General features: G+C 38.2%; 1 protein-coding gene across 4 annotated transcripts in view; it reads right to left on the bottom strand.

The window, feature by feature from the left end:
• Nucleotides 1-10,383: 10,383 nt before the first annotated feature.
• The window catches only part of RALGPS2 (Ral GEF with PH domain and SH3 binding motif 2), an 87,368-nt gene continuing 81,148 nt past the window's right edge, over nt 10,384-16,603 (bottom strand). For all 4 annotated transcript variants that reach the window (XM_071751165.1, XM_071751166.1, XM_071751167.1 and 1 more), the window contains one exon: nt 10,384-15,678. In XM_071751165.1, coding sequence (XP_071607266.1) covers nt 15,649-15,678 — 30 coding nt within the window. In that variant the 3' untranslated portion in view covers nt 10,384-15,648. The remainder of the gene's footprint in view (nt 15,679-16,603) is intronic.

Genomic DNA, 16,603 nt, shown 5'->3' with positions numbered 1-16,603 from the left:
GGAAGATCTAGAAGCAAGTAAACTTCTATTTATTTTTTCTGGCTTGTATGTATAGTTTTTTTCAGTTTTTGTGACACCACTTTAAGTTAGCCCCAGATGTTGTAAATCAAGCTGTAATGCTCATTGAATATATATAAAAAAAACCCCAAACAACCCTAGCATTTAGTGCATCCTTTCAGCATTACAAACAGTTCAGCAGGGCAGAGCACCCTCTTCAGATGATATACTTGACCCTGGCAGTGGATCTCTGTAAATGGCTCCTCCTCCAGCCAAGACAGAGACTTCCTGAGTAGTGTCTGAAACAAGTGCTGAGGAGAAATAAACCCACTTTTTCAACTGACAATAACCACAAGGATTGGACCATGTATGTAGTCCTTATTAGGACCATTTTTTATCCTCTCCATTGAGAACCACAAGGCATTTTGAATACCAAAACTGAATTTTAAAAAGTACTAACAAATTATTTTTTTTTTGTAAATTCTATCTTCATCCAGAATTCTTCATGTTTATGAAACTCTGTTCCCCTTTTCCAGATATTACAGTATGTGTAATACACAATACAATAGAGACTGCTATGTAAATGACCAGTTAAGCCCAAGCAAATGCTCAGTTTGTTTTTCCAATTCCACCATTACCTTTGTACTTATTCCTGTTTAATCTGTGTTCTGCAATGCCTTCTCTTGGCCTGACAACCACATTAGCTCACTACCACAATCCTTTCTGTTACTAGATTGTTTGAAGGAAATCCCTATCCTTCCATGTAATAAATGTAATAAAATATGGATATTGAATAAAACACGAAAAACTCCAAGAGAGAAAACTGATAATAAATGAAGCTTATTCATGCCAGGTAAAGCAACAAATCCTCATTTAACGCACCAAATAATTTATCCTTAACCAGAAAGACACTCAGTCTGACATTCAAATACCTGTCTTTGTATATACAGAGAGGCTGCCAAGTCTCCATACTTGAATGATCTCATACACCCTGGAAAAAAAAAGAAAACCAAAACATTTTACCATACTAGCTGAATACACAGGGGTATAAAAGAATTGACTTAAAAGCATTTTAATGGTTTGGTTCACAGTACAGATCTATAGACAAGCTCTGCAAAAAATCATGACCACAAAGTCACAGAAAAATAAAAGACTTAAGGGAAACCTTTATGTTTTCTCACCTATGGTAGTGCATCAGTGAAGAACAACCACCTCTAAACCACTGTTGCACTCTCCCCTACTCACAGCAAGCAGAATTCATACTTCAAAAAGAAGGAAAAGGTATGGAACAAATTCTAACCACTGGAGAAGTGAAAGGGTAAAGGCAGCAATGTTTTTCTCTGAATCATCAGAAAAAGGTGATCACCTTTCATCTACAGTGTCCTTCCCTTTTGGTGTCAGTGAGGCATTGCTTGGTTAGATGGGAGCAGAGAACAGGGCACAACATGGATCCAAGAAAACAGGAGGACATTGATCTGAGTGCTGCCACCTAAGAGAAATAATCTGTGTACAACCCAGTTGGCTCAGGCTCAGTGCTGAGCAGATAGTTGCAGAGCTCAGCATGGTTCCCAGCTGTGTACACTGGAACGGATCCTCTGCTAGAATAAATTTCTGTACTTCAATTAGGCTGTGAACAATGACAATTTTACCAGCTGGAGACTGCCTACTTTTAGGGTTTCTAAACACCCTGTGGTGCCTTTCATCATGCAACTGCACAAGAGAAACCAAGTTTCAGAGAGCACGCAGGGTATGGCTTATGGTGCTCAGATGAGACACTGAAGCAAGCAGAAATCTCAGGGTTAAATAACAGATACTTTCAGATTTCTCCACCAGTTGCTGGGCCAGAATGGGATTAATTTTCAAATGTGCTACGTACTCAAATTTCCAGTTCACAAGAAAGACTCAAAACAATTCATTATATCACTAAAAATTATGTCCCTTGAAGTCTTAAGCCAGGCACTAAATATGCATAATCAATCTTAAAAAAACAGACATAAGTCACTTGCTTTGCCTTGGCTAGTGCAGAAACTGCACCACATGGACAAGTAACAGGGAACACTATGGAGAAGCAACATGAATTTTCTCGAACCTTTACATCAGATGTCACCACACTGTTCCACTGCTGCTTTTCATAGATGAGGAGACAAGAGATGCAAGAACCAGCTCAGAAACTCTGCCTTAACATCCCCCAACTCCATGTCAGCCCCTCCTTGCTGCTCCCATACAGCAGTCCCTGGCATTTCACAGTTTGTGGTGCATCACCTTGGCTCTGTTTGCTTGTGTGTGAGAACCAACCAACCTTGCCATGGAGCTATGGCCCAAGCCAGGCAGGGCCACTGAGCCCACTGCACACCTGCAGGTAGTTCACACTCAAGTGTATAGCTCTGGAATCTCTCTCTCCAATCCCCTCTGCATAAATCAAGCAGCAGGGAGGCTCAGAAACATGACGAATACATTGGCTTGGGTATCTCCTGCTGTAAAGACACAGGGAGGAGGGGGGATACTAAGCTAGCCTTGCCTTGGATGGAAAAGCAGCTGGAATTTAATGTTCTTGGAAGCCAGCCCTGGCTGTTCAGACATGGATCTGCCAGGGAAGTCCCCAGTGGGGGCATTGCTCATTCTCAAAAACTAAAATGTCAGGAGAAAGCACTGGAAATCATTAAGCACTGTGTTCAGCATTTCTTGAACAATCTTGGGCTAGGGAAAGAAAAAAAAGCAAAAAAAGCCTCCTCCAAACACTTTGCTAGTGAGGTGCCTTCTAAGTCACCCACAGAAAGGCATAATCAGTACTGAGGTTTGATGCTGTGCAATGGAAATATACACTATGGGAACCACCACCTTTCAGTAGAAAAATAAATTACTCCGTCATGCCCATAGAAATAACTTAACACCCATGGGACATCTTTGCAAAAACAGAGGCAAACTTCATGAGCCAGCAGGTTAAACTGGGGAGTTTTTTTGTTTTGTTTGACTGCAAAGCTTTGTACATCCTAACAAAATAAGGGTCTGTATTTTAAAAGCTTGGTAAGACTGGTTGCTTACTGTTCTCTGATCAAATAGGTGCCAGAAATTATTTCTTTTTCCATTTGATCTGTGAAGGATTTCACAATCCGTTTTAGACAAAAGCTTCATCGAGGGGATAAAAAGTAAAAATCTGTACTAAACTCAACTAAAGTGCTAGATTGTCAGGAATCAAGGTGCTCCACATTAGATAAGCTTGGTTATTTTTTTTCAGTTAGGATTAGCAACATCGCTAAAGCATTAGTCCCATGGCAACAGAAAAATGGACTTGATCCTATTCCCTGAACATCCCTCTGAGAGGTTCTGCCTGAAGAGTTGCTACAGGGCAGATGGAAGGAGCAGGTTTTGATGCAGACAAGAGTCTCTGACCAGCAGCCTGCTGAAAATCTTGTCAAGACAGAGCACAAGGGATACATTAATCCAGTAGCAGCTACCAAGAAACATCAGGTGGGGACTGAAAGGATCCCCAGAAGTAGTCCCAGCACAGCCATATGAATTTTCTGAGGACTGAGAGAAGCAGAAGTATGAGGTAAAATTTCCCAAACTTGTTTACAGACATGTGCTAATGTATATATCCCAGCAGAAAAGATAGATACTGCTTTTACAAAATCAACAAAACGAGAAACACCGTTTGTGAACTGGGATGAGACACCTCTTCCTAGAACAGGCTTTCAAGCAGAAACAAACCACATTTGTTCCCATATGTAGCTGCATAAATTAAATTTGAATTGACAGAATTGGGGAAAAAAAAAAAAAGAAGTTTTATCCTCCCACAAGCTGACTGGTATAGCAATTTTCATCTGGAGGAGCAGCAGATCACCAAGACAAACATATTCACAGAGACTTCCTGTCAAAAGTCACTCTGATACAAACATATTTTTACTGGGAGAAAATAAAAACCAGTAGTGACATAAACTTAACATGATTTCCACTTAAAATGAGAAGCATGGCAACTTCAGTTTTAATGGAAATTAACGTGTGCAGGCAGTGTCAAGTAACTGTTAAGCCACTTGTGTTTTGTTTGATTTTTAATTAAAAAAACCACTTCTGAATGTGACATACTGCCAATACTTTTGCAAAGCTGAACCCACTTTCCAAGTGTGCTAATGTAACTCTTATATGGATCTTGATTCACACAACTTAAGATTTGTGTTACCATGATGAATGTGCTACAGCTTCAAATCTTCAGCATGATCTTTTAGGAAGAAGTAAAAGACCATTTTCCCCTGCCTTGTAATTGCTTATGTACAAAATGTTTTATCTGTTGTTATGATTAATTTTCTAAGACTAACAAGCAAAGGAACCAGAGTCCATCTCTGAAGAATCTGCATCACTTAAATTTGCTGTTCCAGAGTAGCTGAGACCCTCACAATTTATATTAAGATAAACAGAGGCTCACGAGTATTTGAAACCTCAAATTCTTCACTGTTTAGACATCGTAACATGATTTTCATCTTACAAACTTGAATTCTTATAGATGGTGCAACCTAAGGAAATTCTGGGCTTCCCTGTGAGCTCCTAGAAAGTGACAGATTTTAGCAAGAGTTGCACCATTCTAGTCTGCAGTACAACTGGATTCAAAATACCATTTTGTCCTGCTTACCAACTAGAACCAATATGATACTTTAACAAGTACCTTCTGAATATGATATTTCTTTCAGCATTTAACAGTTTCCAAGACTATTCATAAGAGACAGAAGCCTAGAAGAGACTTCCTATATTGTAAAATACTGCCTCATGGTATTGCAGACACCTAAGTAGTAGTAGTACAGCTTCTTTCATGACCTATGCAAGCCCCCCCCTATAGTTAAGGGCTAGCACCCCACTGTTCTTTTGAGAAGCTGTAACAGAAACTTACCCTTGATGTTGTAAAACTTATCTTTTATTTATAGCCAATGTATGCACATTTGTTCATGTGACAATCTTCTCTTGCTTCCTATGCTTCTTTTCCATTTCTTGTGTTCCAGGGTATAGGTAAGGAGTTTCACAATGTGGGAATAATCCACTTTTCAAATACTAAAGTGAAATGGAAGTACATCTAAAACAATAACAAAACCTTAAAAATATGGAGTACATAAATATCTCTTTAAAACAAAGCATTAAAAAAAATTTAAAAGAAATTAAAATTAATCTTGTTGCCAACATTCAAAACAGCAACAACTTAGTCCAATTTTTTTATTTCCTTGCCAGCAGCACATTTTTACTTTCATCTAACTGCCTATTACATTTTCACTGCATATCCTTGACATTGAAGGCACAAATACTGGTTTGATAACATTAGAGCATTCAATGTCATTCCCTAACTAGAAATGACAGGCAGAACAATATGTTAAAAAAGCTCATGCTTAACTGAAGGACTCTATAAGCTCAAGGTGAACTTCTCTGATCCATCACAGCTGCCTACTTTTGAAGCTCTTCACCCATGCATAGCAGGAAGAATTGCTTGTTTCCCTTCAGCATTAAAAAAGAAGCACATCAAAAGGCAACACAGTTAGAGAAAATAATAAAGGTATTAGCCCTGCAGGATTTGCCACCTCCTTCTGATCTCAAAAAGGACCACAATATGGGGTGAATTGAGAGGTTTGTGTGCTTTGCTTTTTATACTTGGAACTGATCAAGATCTTGGGCCAGGTAACAGTTAACTTCAGTTGGTCACCAGTGGTGTTCCCCAGGGCTCAGTTTTGGAGCTGATCTTGTTCAATGTCAAAGAATACCTTGGGATGGGAGGAAAAAATCTAAATCCAACCCTCCTGCTATAGGCAGGAAAACCTATCACTAGATCAAGTTGCTCAAAGCCCCATCTGGCCTGGCCATGAACAGACCCAGGGATGGGGCAGCCACGGGCAACCTGTCCCAGCATCTTACCACCCTCACAGGAAAGAATTTCCTCCTAATATCTAACCATAAAATTCTCCTCTTCCAGTTTTAAACCACTGTCCCTTGTCCTCTCACTACAAACCTGTGCGAAGTCCTACCTCAGCTTTCTTGCAGGCCCCCTTCAGGTATTGGAAAGCTGCTGTAAGGTCATCTTAGAGCTTCCTCTTCTCCAGGCTGAACAACCCCAACTTCTTCATCCTGGCTTCACAGGAAAGGTGCTCCAGCCATCTGAGCATTTTTGTGACCCTCCTTTGGCCATCCTCAAGGAGTCCTACACTTTTCTTATGCTGGGCACACAGTATTCCAGGTGGGGTCTCAAAAGAGCAGAATAGTGGCATTGGTATGTGTTAAGTTTTAATTATTATTTAATCTTAGCTGACAAGTCCCTACAGCTCTCAACTGTGCTGACTGTGGCCTTGTTCAATAATCCAGATCAGTGAAATAGTCAACATTAAAAAGTAAGCTTCTGGAGGAGAGTTATTTTGAACCTACTTTTCAACACAGATAAAAATATAAATAAAATAAAATATTGTCAAATAAAAATATTTGACAGAAGTGGTTTTATTTTCCTTAGCACACATTTTGATGGATTACATCAAGGAAACCAAGATCAGCAGAAACATTTTCATTCTCACAGACATCTTTATGTTGGTTGAAGAAAATGAAACTATAAAGCTTTTAATACATGAGACAGTCATCAAGTGTCAGAAATTACTTACCTTGCTAAAAGGTCACTCATCTGCATGATGTAAGGTTTATTCCTTCTTCAAAAGCCTCTGATAAAGTTACCAGAGTATTAGAAGAAAAAACAGCAGTGGTGTAACATCACAGATTTCATACTGATGGGGAACTGATGACTGAGGTTAAGAGAGGCTCATGTTGAATAACTGCTTATACAGAATATTTTTTATATGTAGCACAAGCCACAAGTTTATAAAACACTTGCCAAATATCCCCAAATCAAGAAATGTAATCGATCATAATTATTCCATTTAGACTGTAAACATGTATCTGAGCTTTAGTCAGAACAACAAACTCACTGAAGAGCATACTGCTGCTTCAGCATTAGCAACTCAGAATTTGCATGGTTTTCCACTTGTGTCATGCAACACTAGTGAGCTATTCCCTACACCATAAATTTTGCTTTAAGCCACTGCTCTGGGCTTGCTCCAGTATGACTCAGTGGCTCCCTCTTCTCATGCTTGCTCACTCTATCACCAAACATCTCTGCCTACAATATGAGCTGCTTTTTATATTCTAGATAGTAATTATAAAGCATTAAAGAATTTCTTGTCCTGGTTTGGGCCAGGATAAAGGTGATTTTCTGTCTTGTACTTTTGCTTTTAGCTAAGTCTCTTGTAAGTAGTTGCACTTGCTGAAATTAACAGCAAGTTTCTCAGACAGTGTGTGTTTCTAGGACTGATAACACTTGATGTTTATAGTTACTGCTAGAGACTGGTGTGCAGAGCCAAGGACACTGCTCAGCTCTGAGGAAAACATAAAGAGGTCCCACCTGCATCCCTCCTTTGGGGAGGAACGGACAAGATAGATGCCAGAATTGACCAAACAGAGTATTCCATCCCATATACGTCATCCTCAGTATAAATTTGAGGGATCAGGAGGGCCAAGCCAGATTTCCAGCTTCTGGCTGCCTGCCCTGCCTGCCTTTCCTGTTTCCCTGTCTTCACCCCGGCATCCTGGAAGGATCCCATCCGTTTGCCTGCCTGTGGTCCTGATCCGTGCCAGCCCTTATCTGTGTGTTCCTGCCTCCAGCTCCCAACTGCTGCCGACTCCAGGAGTCCAGCCTGGACTTTCCCAGAGCTGCCCTGCAGCCTCGGTGGTGACGTGAGAGCTATTGGGGAAAAGGGGGGAGGAATGTGGTATCCATTTTCTTGTATATTTGTATATATTTAGTAATTTTTTCCTATTTATCATTACTGTTTCATTAAAGTTGTGTAGTTTAGTTTCCAACCCATAAGTCTCTCTCCCTTATTCTCTCTCCTTTCTTATCAGGGAGGAGAGAGAGATTAATAGAGAGCGTCTGTTACTCGGTTTAATTGCCGGGCCAGTGTTAAACCGTGACATTTCTGCACAGTCATGTAGTGAACAACACAAGCCACAGTTTACCACTGGCTGCATCTTCAACAAGCAATGAATTACTTCAATATTCAGCTATATTATTTGACCTTAAAACAGTCCAGCTCCTTATCCATTTCCATAATGAAGGATTTTCTTACCTGGAAAGAAAATGAAAGACACATCAGCACTTTGCTGCTGGCTGTAGTCTTGTACAAGGGTCTCTCTTTAGCTTAAAAAAAATAAAATGGCTGAGCCATTCAGTGTTTTGCTACACTTAAAAAAAATCCATTGTTTTTATCTGACCACCTTAAATTTTCCCTTTGCAGATCTCATTTGAGCAGACCCTTTGGAATGCTTCAGACTAAAAATTGCAATGTATTATCCACTGGAGCTTCTAAAGTTCCTGTACTGCTCTATTATGTTATACTCATTATATACAAGCCACTTTTTTTTTTAAAGAGCAAGATAAAGATATTTAGAGTAGAGGTTCAGGGAGACAAGCAGTAAGTTTTACTTTGGATGTGCATTTTGTCCTTAAGCACCAAAAACTGAAAGAGGTAAATACCAGTGCAAAGATAAATACCACCTATGGAAGGATGTATGCTATCATAGTATTCAATTTAAGAGAAAACTAAAATATTACAAGTTAAAAGCATGGATCCAGTCTTCTACATTCAATTTTCTTTTATATATATCCCTACTGTCCAATCAAGGCATAAGGTCCATGTAAAAACAATACAATCTGCTTACATCTGGTTGTCACCCACTTATATTTTTGTTACCCAACATCCTCACTTGAAGAAATGTAAGCTTAATACAAAAAGGGAAAAATACCTTGCTTATTTCATACCTGTGGTTTTGTTTCTCCATCTCTTCTACAGATGAAAAGCCCCCTCTCCTTTCACTGTGATTCCTTCACAGGCAAAATGAAAAAACAAATAAACAAAAAACCCAAACTAAAAACCAAAGGTGAAGTTACAAAACCAAGGCAGTGGTTCATACTTAAAATTTCCAAAGGAACATCCAGTTGATGGACTCACTGGCATAAGCACACCTGGTGAAATACAGCAGGAAATAAACCCACAGGGAAAATCATTCCAGTTGGGAATCAAGGAAGATAACAGGTGCCTTTTCCTGCACATGTTTTCGCACTCTGTGGATGGGCGGCCCTCTTGTGTAGGCAGTGGTCCAAGAAAGAAGAACATAAAGAGGCCAAAGAGTCCTTGACATGAAAAAAATAACAAAAATATGCTTCAAAACCTTCCACTCCAGCTACTTCTAACATGTCCGACAGAAAGATGTCACAGCCCTGGAGAATTTATAGGCAAGAAAGTCTATCAAGGACAGCAGTCACAAATGATGGAGCTGAGGGGAAGATTTAGCATCATTATCTCTGTTGTAGACTGAGATGGAGTTAAAATAGGGGGGAAAAACCCAAGTCTTTTCCAAGAAGAGGTATCTGAAGAGAGAGGATCACTTTACTCTGTGCCTCTCAACTTGCAGTCTCAGGCTCATGCCAGAGAGCATGGCGTCAGCATTCAAGTTAGCAAAGCAGCTCACCAGAAATCTGTTTGCCAGAAACTGATGAGTAACTAAGAGACCTTTGAAAGGAACAAAAAACCCCGAAGGGAAACAGAAATAACCAGCTAGTTAATTCTAATATCTTTTTTCACTATTGATCACATAGTATTTCTTCAAACTCAGTGATCTGGAAATATGAAAAAAGGGGGGTGCACAGAAATCTACTTTATTCATTCTCTCTTTGTAAATACATTTGAAATGAATCGTTCTATTAAGTGGAAAACAAAACAAACAGAGAAGGAGCCCACAGCTCACATTCTGATAAGCATTTCCCCAACATGACCCTTAGTATTTCCTACTGAGGGCTGTGTGATCATGTTTCATAAGGTTTAACAGAATTAAAAAGGCACAGAAAGCAGAGAAGCAACACCATGCAAAAAGCTAATGCAGTACAAGCCTTTGCATTCTACTCAATCATTCTTCATTTTCAGTTTTTCTTCTATGTAGTTGCTCCTTAAGTTCAGAACCTATCTGCTAGATGACTACTTTCAGTGAGTTTAAATTTATCACGTGTAAGTATAGAGACAACAGAAAAAAAATCTGATAAACTACCATAGAGAGAAAAACCACATAATTTAACATATTCATCTCTGAAGTAAAAAATAAATCTCTTCAATAAACTGTATTTTCTTGCTAGTTTTTCCATTTCTTTTGTACCAAGAGACAATGGTGCATTTACATGCTACGTTTTAGAGCTTCATTAAAAAAAACACTAAAATTCCAGCTGATCTCTGCATTGTTCTGAAAGACAGTCAAATCCCATATTGTAAAACCTGGCTACAGTATCAACACAGCTTTTAAATGAGAAATTAAAACTTCAGACACAGGTCATCTTTTAAATCATTTATTTCTGTAGGAAAGAGTTTTGAAACCTGTACTTAAATTAATTTAAACCAGCTTATGCAAACACACAATTTTCACACGCATACACAGAATAAAGTATTAAAAAAGCAAAAAAAAAAAAAAAAAAAAAGGCTAGAGGACAGCCAAACTGCACATCACTCAATGAGATCATAGTGCGATACCTCTGTCGCTAGAAAGCCTCACGCCAGAAGGGAACATTCAAAATGGCTTGTGTTTACTTCATGACAACCTTGATCCTCCTTTCAGTGATGGTTGGTCCTTACAGGATTATTGTAAGACATAGACACATAGGATTTCCTGGTGCTTTTCACATTCCAAACAGTAGTATTTGAATGGATTTGCTCCACCACAGAAGGAGTTAGAAGTGCCTGTAAAAACAAGTCACCCTACAACTCTTTATTTCAACGTTTAATCAATCTATACTGATATTCAGTCTCATCTGTGAACAGCTTTGGAATGGTAAGGAGTATGTTCAGGTAACACATGAAGGCCAGAACTTACTCAAAGAAAAGCAAATAATAAGCTAATCAGACAGACAGAGGAAACAGAGTAGTTACAATGGTTTTAGTCATTGAAGAACAAGATCAGAGTAACAGCCAGAACCATGCCATGACATTTCATACACCCTTCTTATCAACATAACTTCAAGGAAACTTCTCAGCTCTGTTCTGCAACAGGCACGGCTAAACTAAGTAATTTGTCTTTTCTCCATTGACCAAATGCTTCTATCTATGAAGATCCTTAGAAAGCATAAGATTAATTTTAAAATTACGTTTCCCTTCCCAATATCTGAGTTAATAAAGACTTTAGTTAACCCACAATGTATTCCAGGGAAACAAATATTTAATTGCTTAAGAACAACACATTCTTTCTTACATTTCCCCTTCTATAGCTTATAAAGATTTGCTACTAAAACAATTACTTGCAGTTGTTTCAGTGAAGCACAGTAGTCTCTACACAGTGTTGGCACTAGAAATAAAATATAAAAAATTCAGCTTACGGAATACTAAGAAAAAAATTAATTCACCCAAACCTTCTCTTTGCCTGAAGTTTTCTCCTGTAGTATTAATATTACATTAACAACAAGCTTTTAAGAAACAGATCTGGTAAGAATTCTCTTCAATGTTTTAAGTTCATCTGGTCTAGACCATAACTGGGACTACCCTTTTCCATTACCCCCGCCCCTACTGAATCTATTTAGAGACATAACAAAATGAAAATATATTAATTTTGAAGAAGTCTGAGCTATTTCTGATAAAAGCTGAGTAAGTCCAAGCAGATGTCCAGATCCCTCTGCACTTTTCCTAAAAAGAGGCTATTCAAGTACAGAAAAAAAACCCTAAAGCAACTCAAGCCACAACTATTTTTATCAACCAAAACAACTAGCTTCTGCAGAAATGCAATGATTGTAAGGAACATCTTGGTAATAATAAGGCACTGACAAAAGTCCTCCTTAAATCCAAACACTCACCCCTCTTGATGCATTACAGATCAGAATAATGGTTTGAAATAAATAACCCCTGCAAACAAATTATATGTCCACTCGTACAGATTCTTTTAATGACAACTTCCCCAAGCCAAATCACCTTATGCAAAAGCCACTTCTAGAAACAAAAATACTGCAAAAGGGAAATACTCAAATAATATTAAAATTTCAAAAACGTTTCACTGTAGGAAGAATAACCAATTTACTGATGTGATTTAGGCAGTATAGTACAGCCAGTCATGGAAAATACTGGAACTACCAATGCTGGTAACTTAGCATACCAAGAAAAAAAAAACAAAACAAAACACCAAGCCCCCCCCCCCCCAAAAAAAAAAAACCCAGAAAAAAAAAGAATCAAAAGTGCTACTTACAGAGCCAGAAGAAACAATATCCTGTCATTCACCTGATCTGGATTTGGAGAAGATTTGCTACAGTTAACCAAAACCACAAGACTAATTTGACTTTTGTCAAAAGGAACCTGACCTCCTCAAATGCCTTAGCAGCACCAACTGCCACTGCTTCTGCTGGATGGGAAAGCATTTCCTTTAAATATTTGTTATGTCTGACAAAATAGAAGAGGGCAAGAGCTGAAAATGTATAAACATAAACAGAGGGGGATGATTTTGCAAGAAAAAGTTACATTCATTTACTTCTACTGGGGAAAAGATAACTATTAAAATCCTGCAGTGTTTTTTTATGCTTTTGTTCCCTGTATATTTTCAAATATGCATACTTCTATAAACCCTTTTCTTGGTAAGGTAACCACAAGCTAGTTACTGTCCTTCTTTTGTCAGCACTGTTTTGAATTGATTTTTTTTTTAACCCCTTTTTTAAAGAAAGGGCATTGCTATGTTCTTTACAGTGTATCTGATTTGTCTGAATCTTTCTGAAGTTTAACTGGGGCAACTTTGCCTCAGGGAACAAAATCATCACCTCTTTCTGAGCACCATTTTTCTAAAAATGTGAGATTGTTATTTCTGCATTGCCCTGTAAGGACTATGTGGCTCAATGGGAGATAGCAATAAGAAAATACTGAGCTACTCATTGTAACAAGTGCCAATAATGTCTTCCATGCTGTCATTAAGCACTCCAGTTCCTCTGGCTACACTTTTTCTGTAACTCCTACTGCAATATTCAATCTCTCGCACAAAAAGCAGCATATGTGAGGGCAGACAAACAAGGAAGACTAGGAGGCTTGCAAACAGTGAAAATTCATAACAGTAACAATTCACTAAATGATGATTTGTGAACTGTTTTCCACGCCACCTTCCTACCATAAAAACCTAGCTCAAAACAGCTGGAAAAACAAAACAAAAAATTCCCCAATAAAAAATGACACCTTCTGACCTGGCTCTGTCTTCAGCAAAGCTGTGAGATGTCAGGCTGTGGCTCCTGGTTGCATGTTTTCTTTTACTAACAGAAGAACAGACACAGTTATGCTGCAATGAACCAATAATAGCTTATTTAAAAGTAAAAATCCACAGGCTAATATCCACAGTGCTTGTAAAAAGTACACACATTGTTAAAAGACAGTTCTTGGGAAGAAACACACGTTAACCAATTTGTAAAATAAGAAAAACAAAATTCAAGTTGTGCAAAGTCTACTACAGTAACACTACTGGCTACAAAGATGATGTCTTTACTATACACCCAACATGGGTAAACTTGGGAGATGTTTGAATTGCAGAGGGATTCAGCACAAGGAACCCCTTCCCAAAATACAAGACTTCAGGATCAGAACAGACTATTCATTCTCCATCAAAATAGGAACAAAAATTGAAAAGGTACACAAATTCCCACTGTGCTTGTGGGGTAACTCTTGACAAAAGCATTTTTCTACTGCTTTCTTTCTACTAAGAGCCAATTCACAGGAACAATTTTTGGAAACATAAACCAACCTATTACCCTTTACACAGCCACGTGGTTGGGGGTTGTGTATTTGTTGGTTTTGGTTTTTTTACTGTGAGACAGGAGTATCCTTTTTTTGCCCCACTGAAACCAGAAACTCATCTTTTCCATTAAGAGATTAATTTGACTCTGGAAAAGAAAACAAAAAAACACACAAGAAACAAAAAGTGAATTTATAGGCTTCTACTCAGATGCAATAACCAAACTATACATTCTCAAAATAATACCAGTAGAAACCTTTATTGGTCAGTCAGAGAACTCTGCCACAGACTGATAGGTTGCTTGCTTGTTTCTAAAATGGAGCATTTATGGTGGAATCTGCAAGCATATTTATGGTCACTAAACAACAATTTCAATTGAACAGTTAATACTTTTCCACAGACTTAGATGTTCTGATATTGGAGTCATATTTTGGACAACACCTTCTTGCTTTACAAAGATCATATTTTCGAATACTGAAGAAATATTAATCATCACGGAAACTATCTAGGTGACATTAAGGAAACCTAAATAAAGTAAGAATCAAATCCTTAAGCATAAAATACACATATAAAGCATGGTTCCTTTTTTCCAAACATGATGTTTTTTCTGTGAGTTATTTTGGTGACCAAGAATTAATCCTGTCAAGGACAGAATTTTGATAGCCCCTACAACTTGGCTCTCCCAAGTTTATCCTGCCTTCTAATTTATTTGCCTGAAGATCAAACAAGCTTCTGTATGTAAGGTCTGCTTTAGGCCACGTTATCAATACTGCACAATGTCAACTATTTTGACCAAGGCAGATACTGAAATCAGTTACTGCCAAATGAGAACACAAAAGCTTGAAATTGTGCCTCTGCCTTTTTATAATGGTGATTTTAAGTGATATGATGAAACACCATACACTAACAGTGGTCCCTACGTGATAATTAACAGATACTCAGAGAAGTAAAAGATTTCAGTGAGCTACACACCCAGGTGTTGGTTTTCCTATCATTCAACCTTCACAAGGAGAGTAACAGATATAGGAACAAATGGGAAGAAAACACAAAGTTCTGACCCAACAATGCTTTCAGTTTTGTCTCTTCCAGGCAGGCACACCGACCACCCAAAACATGTGACTATGTTTGTAACAAGGAATTGGGCAACAACGTACCAAAATGTTTTTTGGTGAGTGCTCAGCCTTTGTGCCACTTGCAGGGAACAGGTACATACAGTACTAAAGTTTACAAGCTTAATGCTATTTTGAACTTGCAGGTGTTACATTTCTTACACTTGCATATCTGAGAGAAATAGCATTGCTCCAGACTAAGCGTACCTGGGACAAGATCCCATTAAGAACTCCTGATATAGTCTAAAGAACATCTCTAGAATGTGTAGTACCTCTTTTACCAGCTCATACATACCTTTTGATACAGCTCTTAAATACCAGTTTACTTGTTTTCTTAAGAATGCCTAAAAAGGTGAGTTATTTTCAAAATTAGTATAAAGTTAAAAGAAATTCAAGCTACAATCTATTTAACTCAAGCACAGCACCGCCACAAGTTTCACACACACTATTTGGTGTTTCACGTTGGTTTTCCTTTCACTCTTTAAGGCAGTGGTTTCCACAGGTCAGTTCAGAGATTATAACAAAGCATGGTCCATGGCAATTCACATTGCAACTCCATTTTTAATTTAGGGGACTACTCCCCAACCATTAGAGGTTTTGTTCAGGGCTCCAGAGTTCAGAGATTGAGTTGACAGGCTCTGTTCTGGCACAGAATACAGCTGGCACATTTTTCATCAGGACCTCCTTCTTGATCATGAGATGGTTCAGATTGTGGGTTTTTTTTTCCTTTCTTTTGAATTAGCTATTATTCAAAGGTCATCAAGTTGGCAGGAACCTGAAATGAAAAATATAAATGACAGCAGATTGTACTCTAGGTAGTAACTACTTACATTCCACTGCTTCACAGAGTAGCCAGCTGTTTGCTGTTTGAAATCCACATTGCAGTACAGAAATGCCTAGAGCCATAGAAATCCCAGATATAACCAAGATATTAAGCTGCTGCATGGTCTATAATTTTATGATATGCTTGTGGAACTTATTCATTATGATGACTTTTAAGACTTAAGTTGTGAGCAAAATGACCTTAACATGATAAATCTCAGCACCAATCTACACAAGTAGAAGCTTCTCACGTGAGTCCCAGGTAGAGAATTCTTGGCACACAGGCCAGTTATAGATGTAGGCTCTTTAGTATTTTTGAGACTAGTTTTAAAAAATGACACACTTTTTAAAATCTCACTTGCCTGGGATTTTCCCCTAGGAAGCCAGAATGCCTGCTGCAGACATCACTCCCTTTCATGAAGGTAAAAGCCAGTTTGCAATACGTTTGTTTATATCCCCATTGGAAATCGCCTGACAGCAACATCTCTTGTCTACTCAGGCTACTAAAGAGTCACCACATTCCTGATGACTGTCAATAAATATTCAGTTTGGTCAAATTTGAAGTAAGCATTTCTTGGTTTGCATCTACTATTTACCTGTAGAACTGGGCTAAAGTTCCACCATTACAATTAAAAATAATATCTATGAAACTAGTTCCCAGTATTACTCAACTCTATCAAAAGCACCTTTAAGCACCCTATCTTACTTAGGCAGTCACCTGTTAACAAGCACAAAATCTCCCATTTTAAACAGCACCAGATGGCATCTCTCTAGGGAAAGCACTGTTCAGGAGTCAAACCAAAATAAAGGAGAAAAAAATTACAGGATCTTTTTTTTTTCCTTACTCACTTGGTAAACCAAACTTAATCTAAAGACAG

The sequence above is a fragment of the Heliangelus exortis genome, chromosome 8, assembly GCF_036169615.1.
Source record: "Heliangelus exortis chromosome 8, bHelExo1.hap1, whole genome shotgun sequence".
Classification (NCBI taxonomy): domain Eukaryota; kingdom Metazoa; phylum Chordata; class Aves; order Apodiformes; family Trochilidae; genus Heliangelus; species Heliangelus exortis.
Note: the sequence above shows the minus strand (reverse complement) of the source record. Positions and strands in the feature narration are given on the sequence as shown.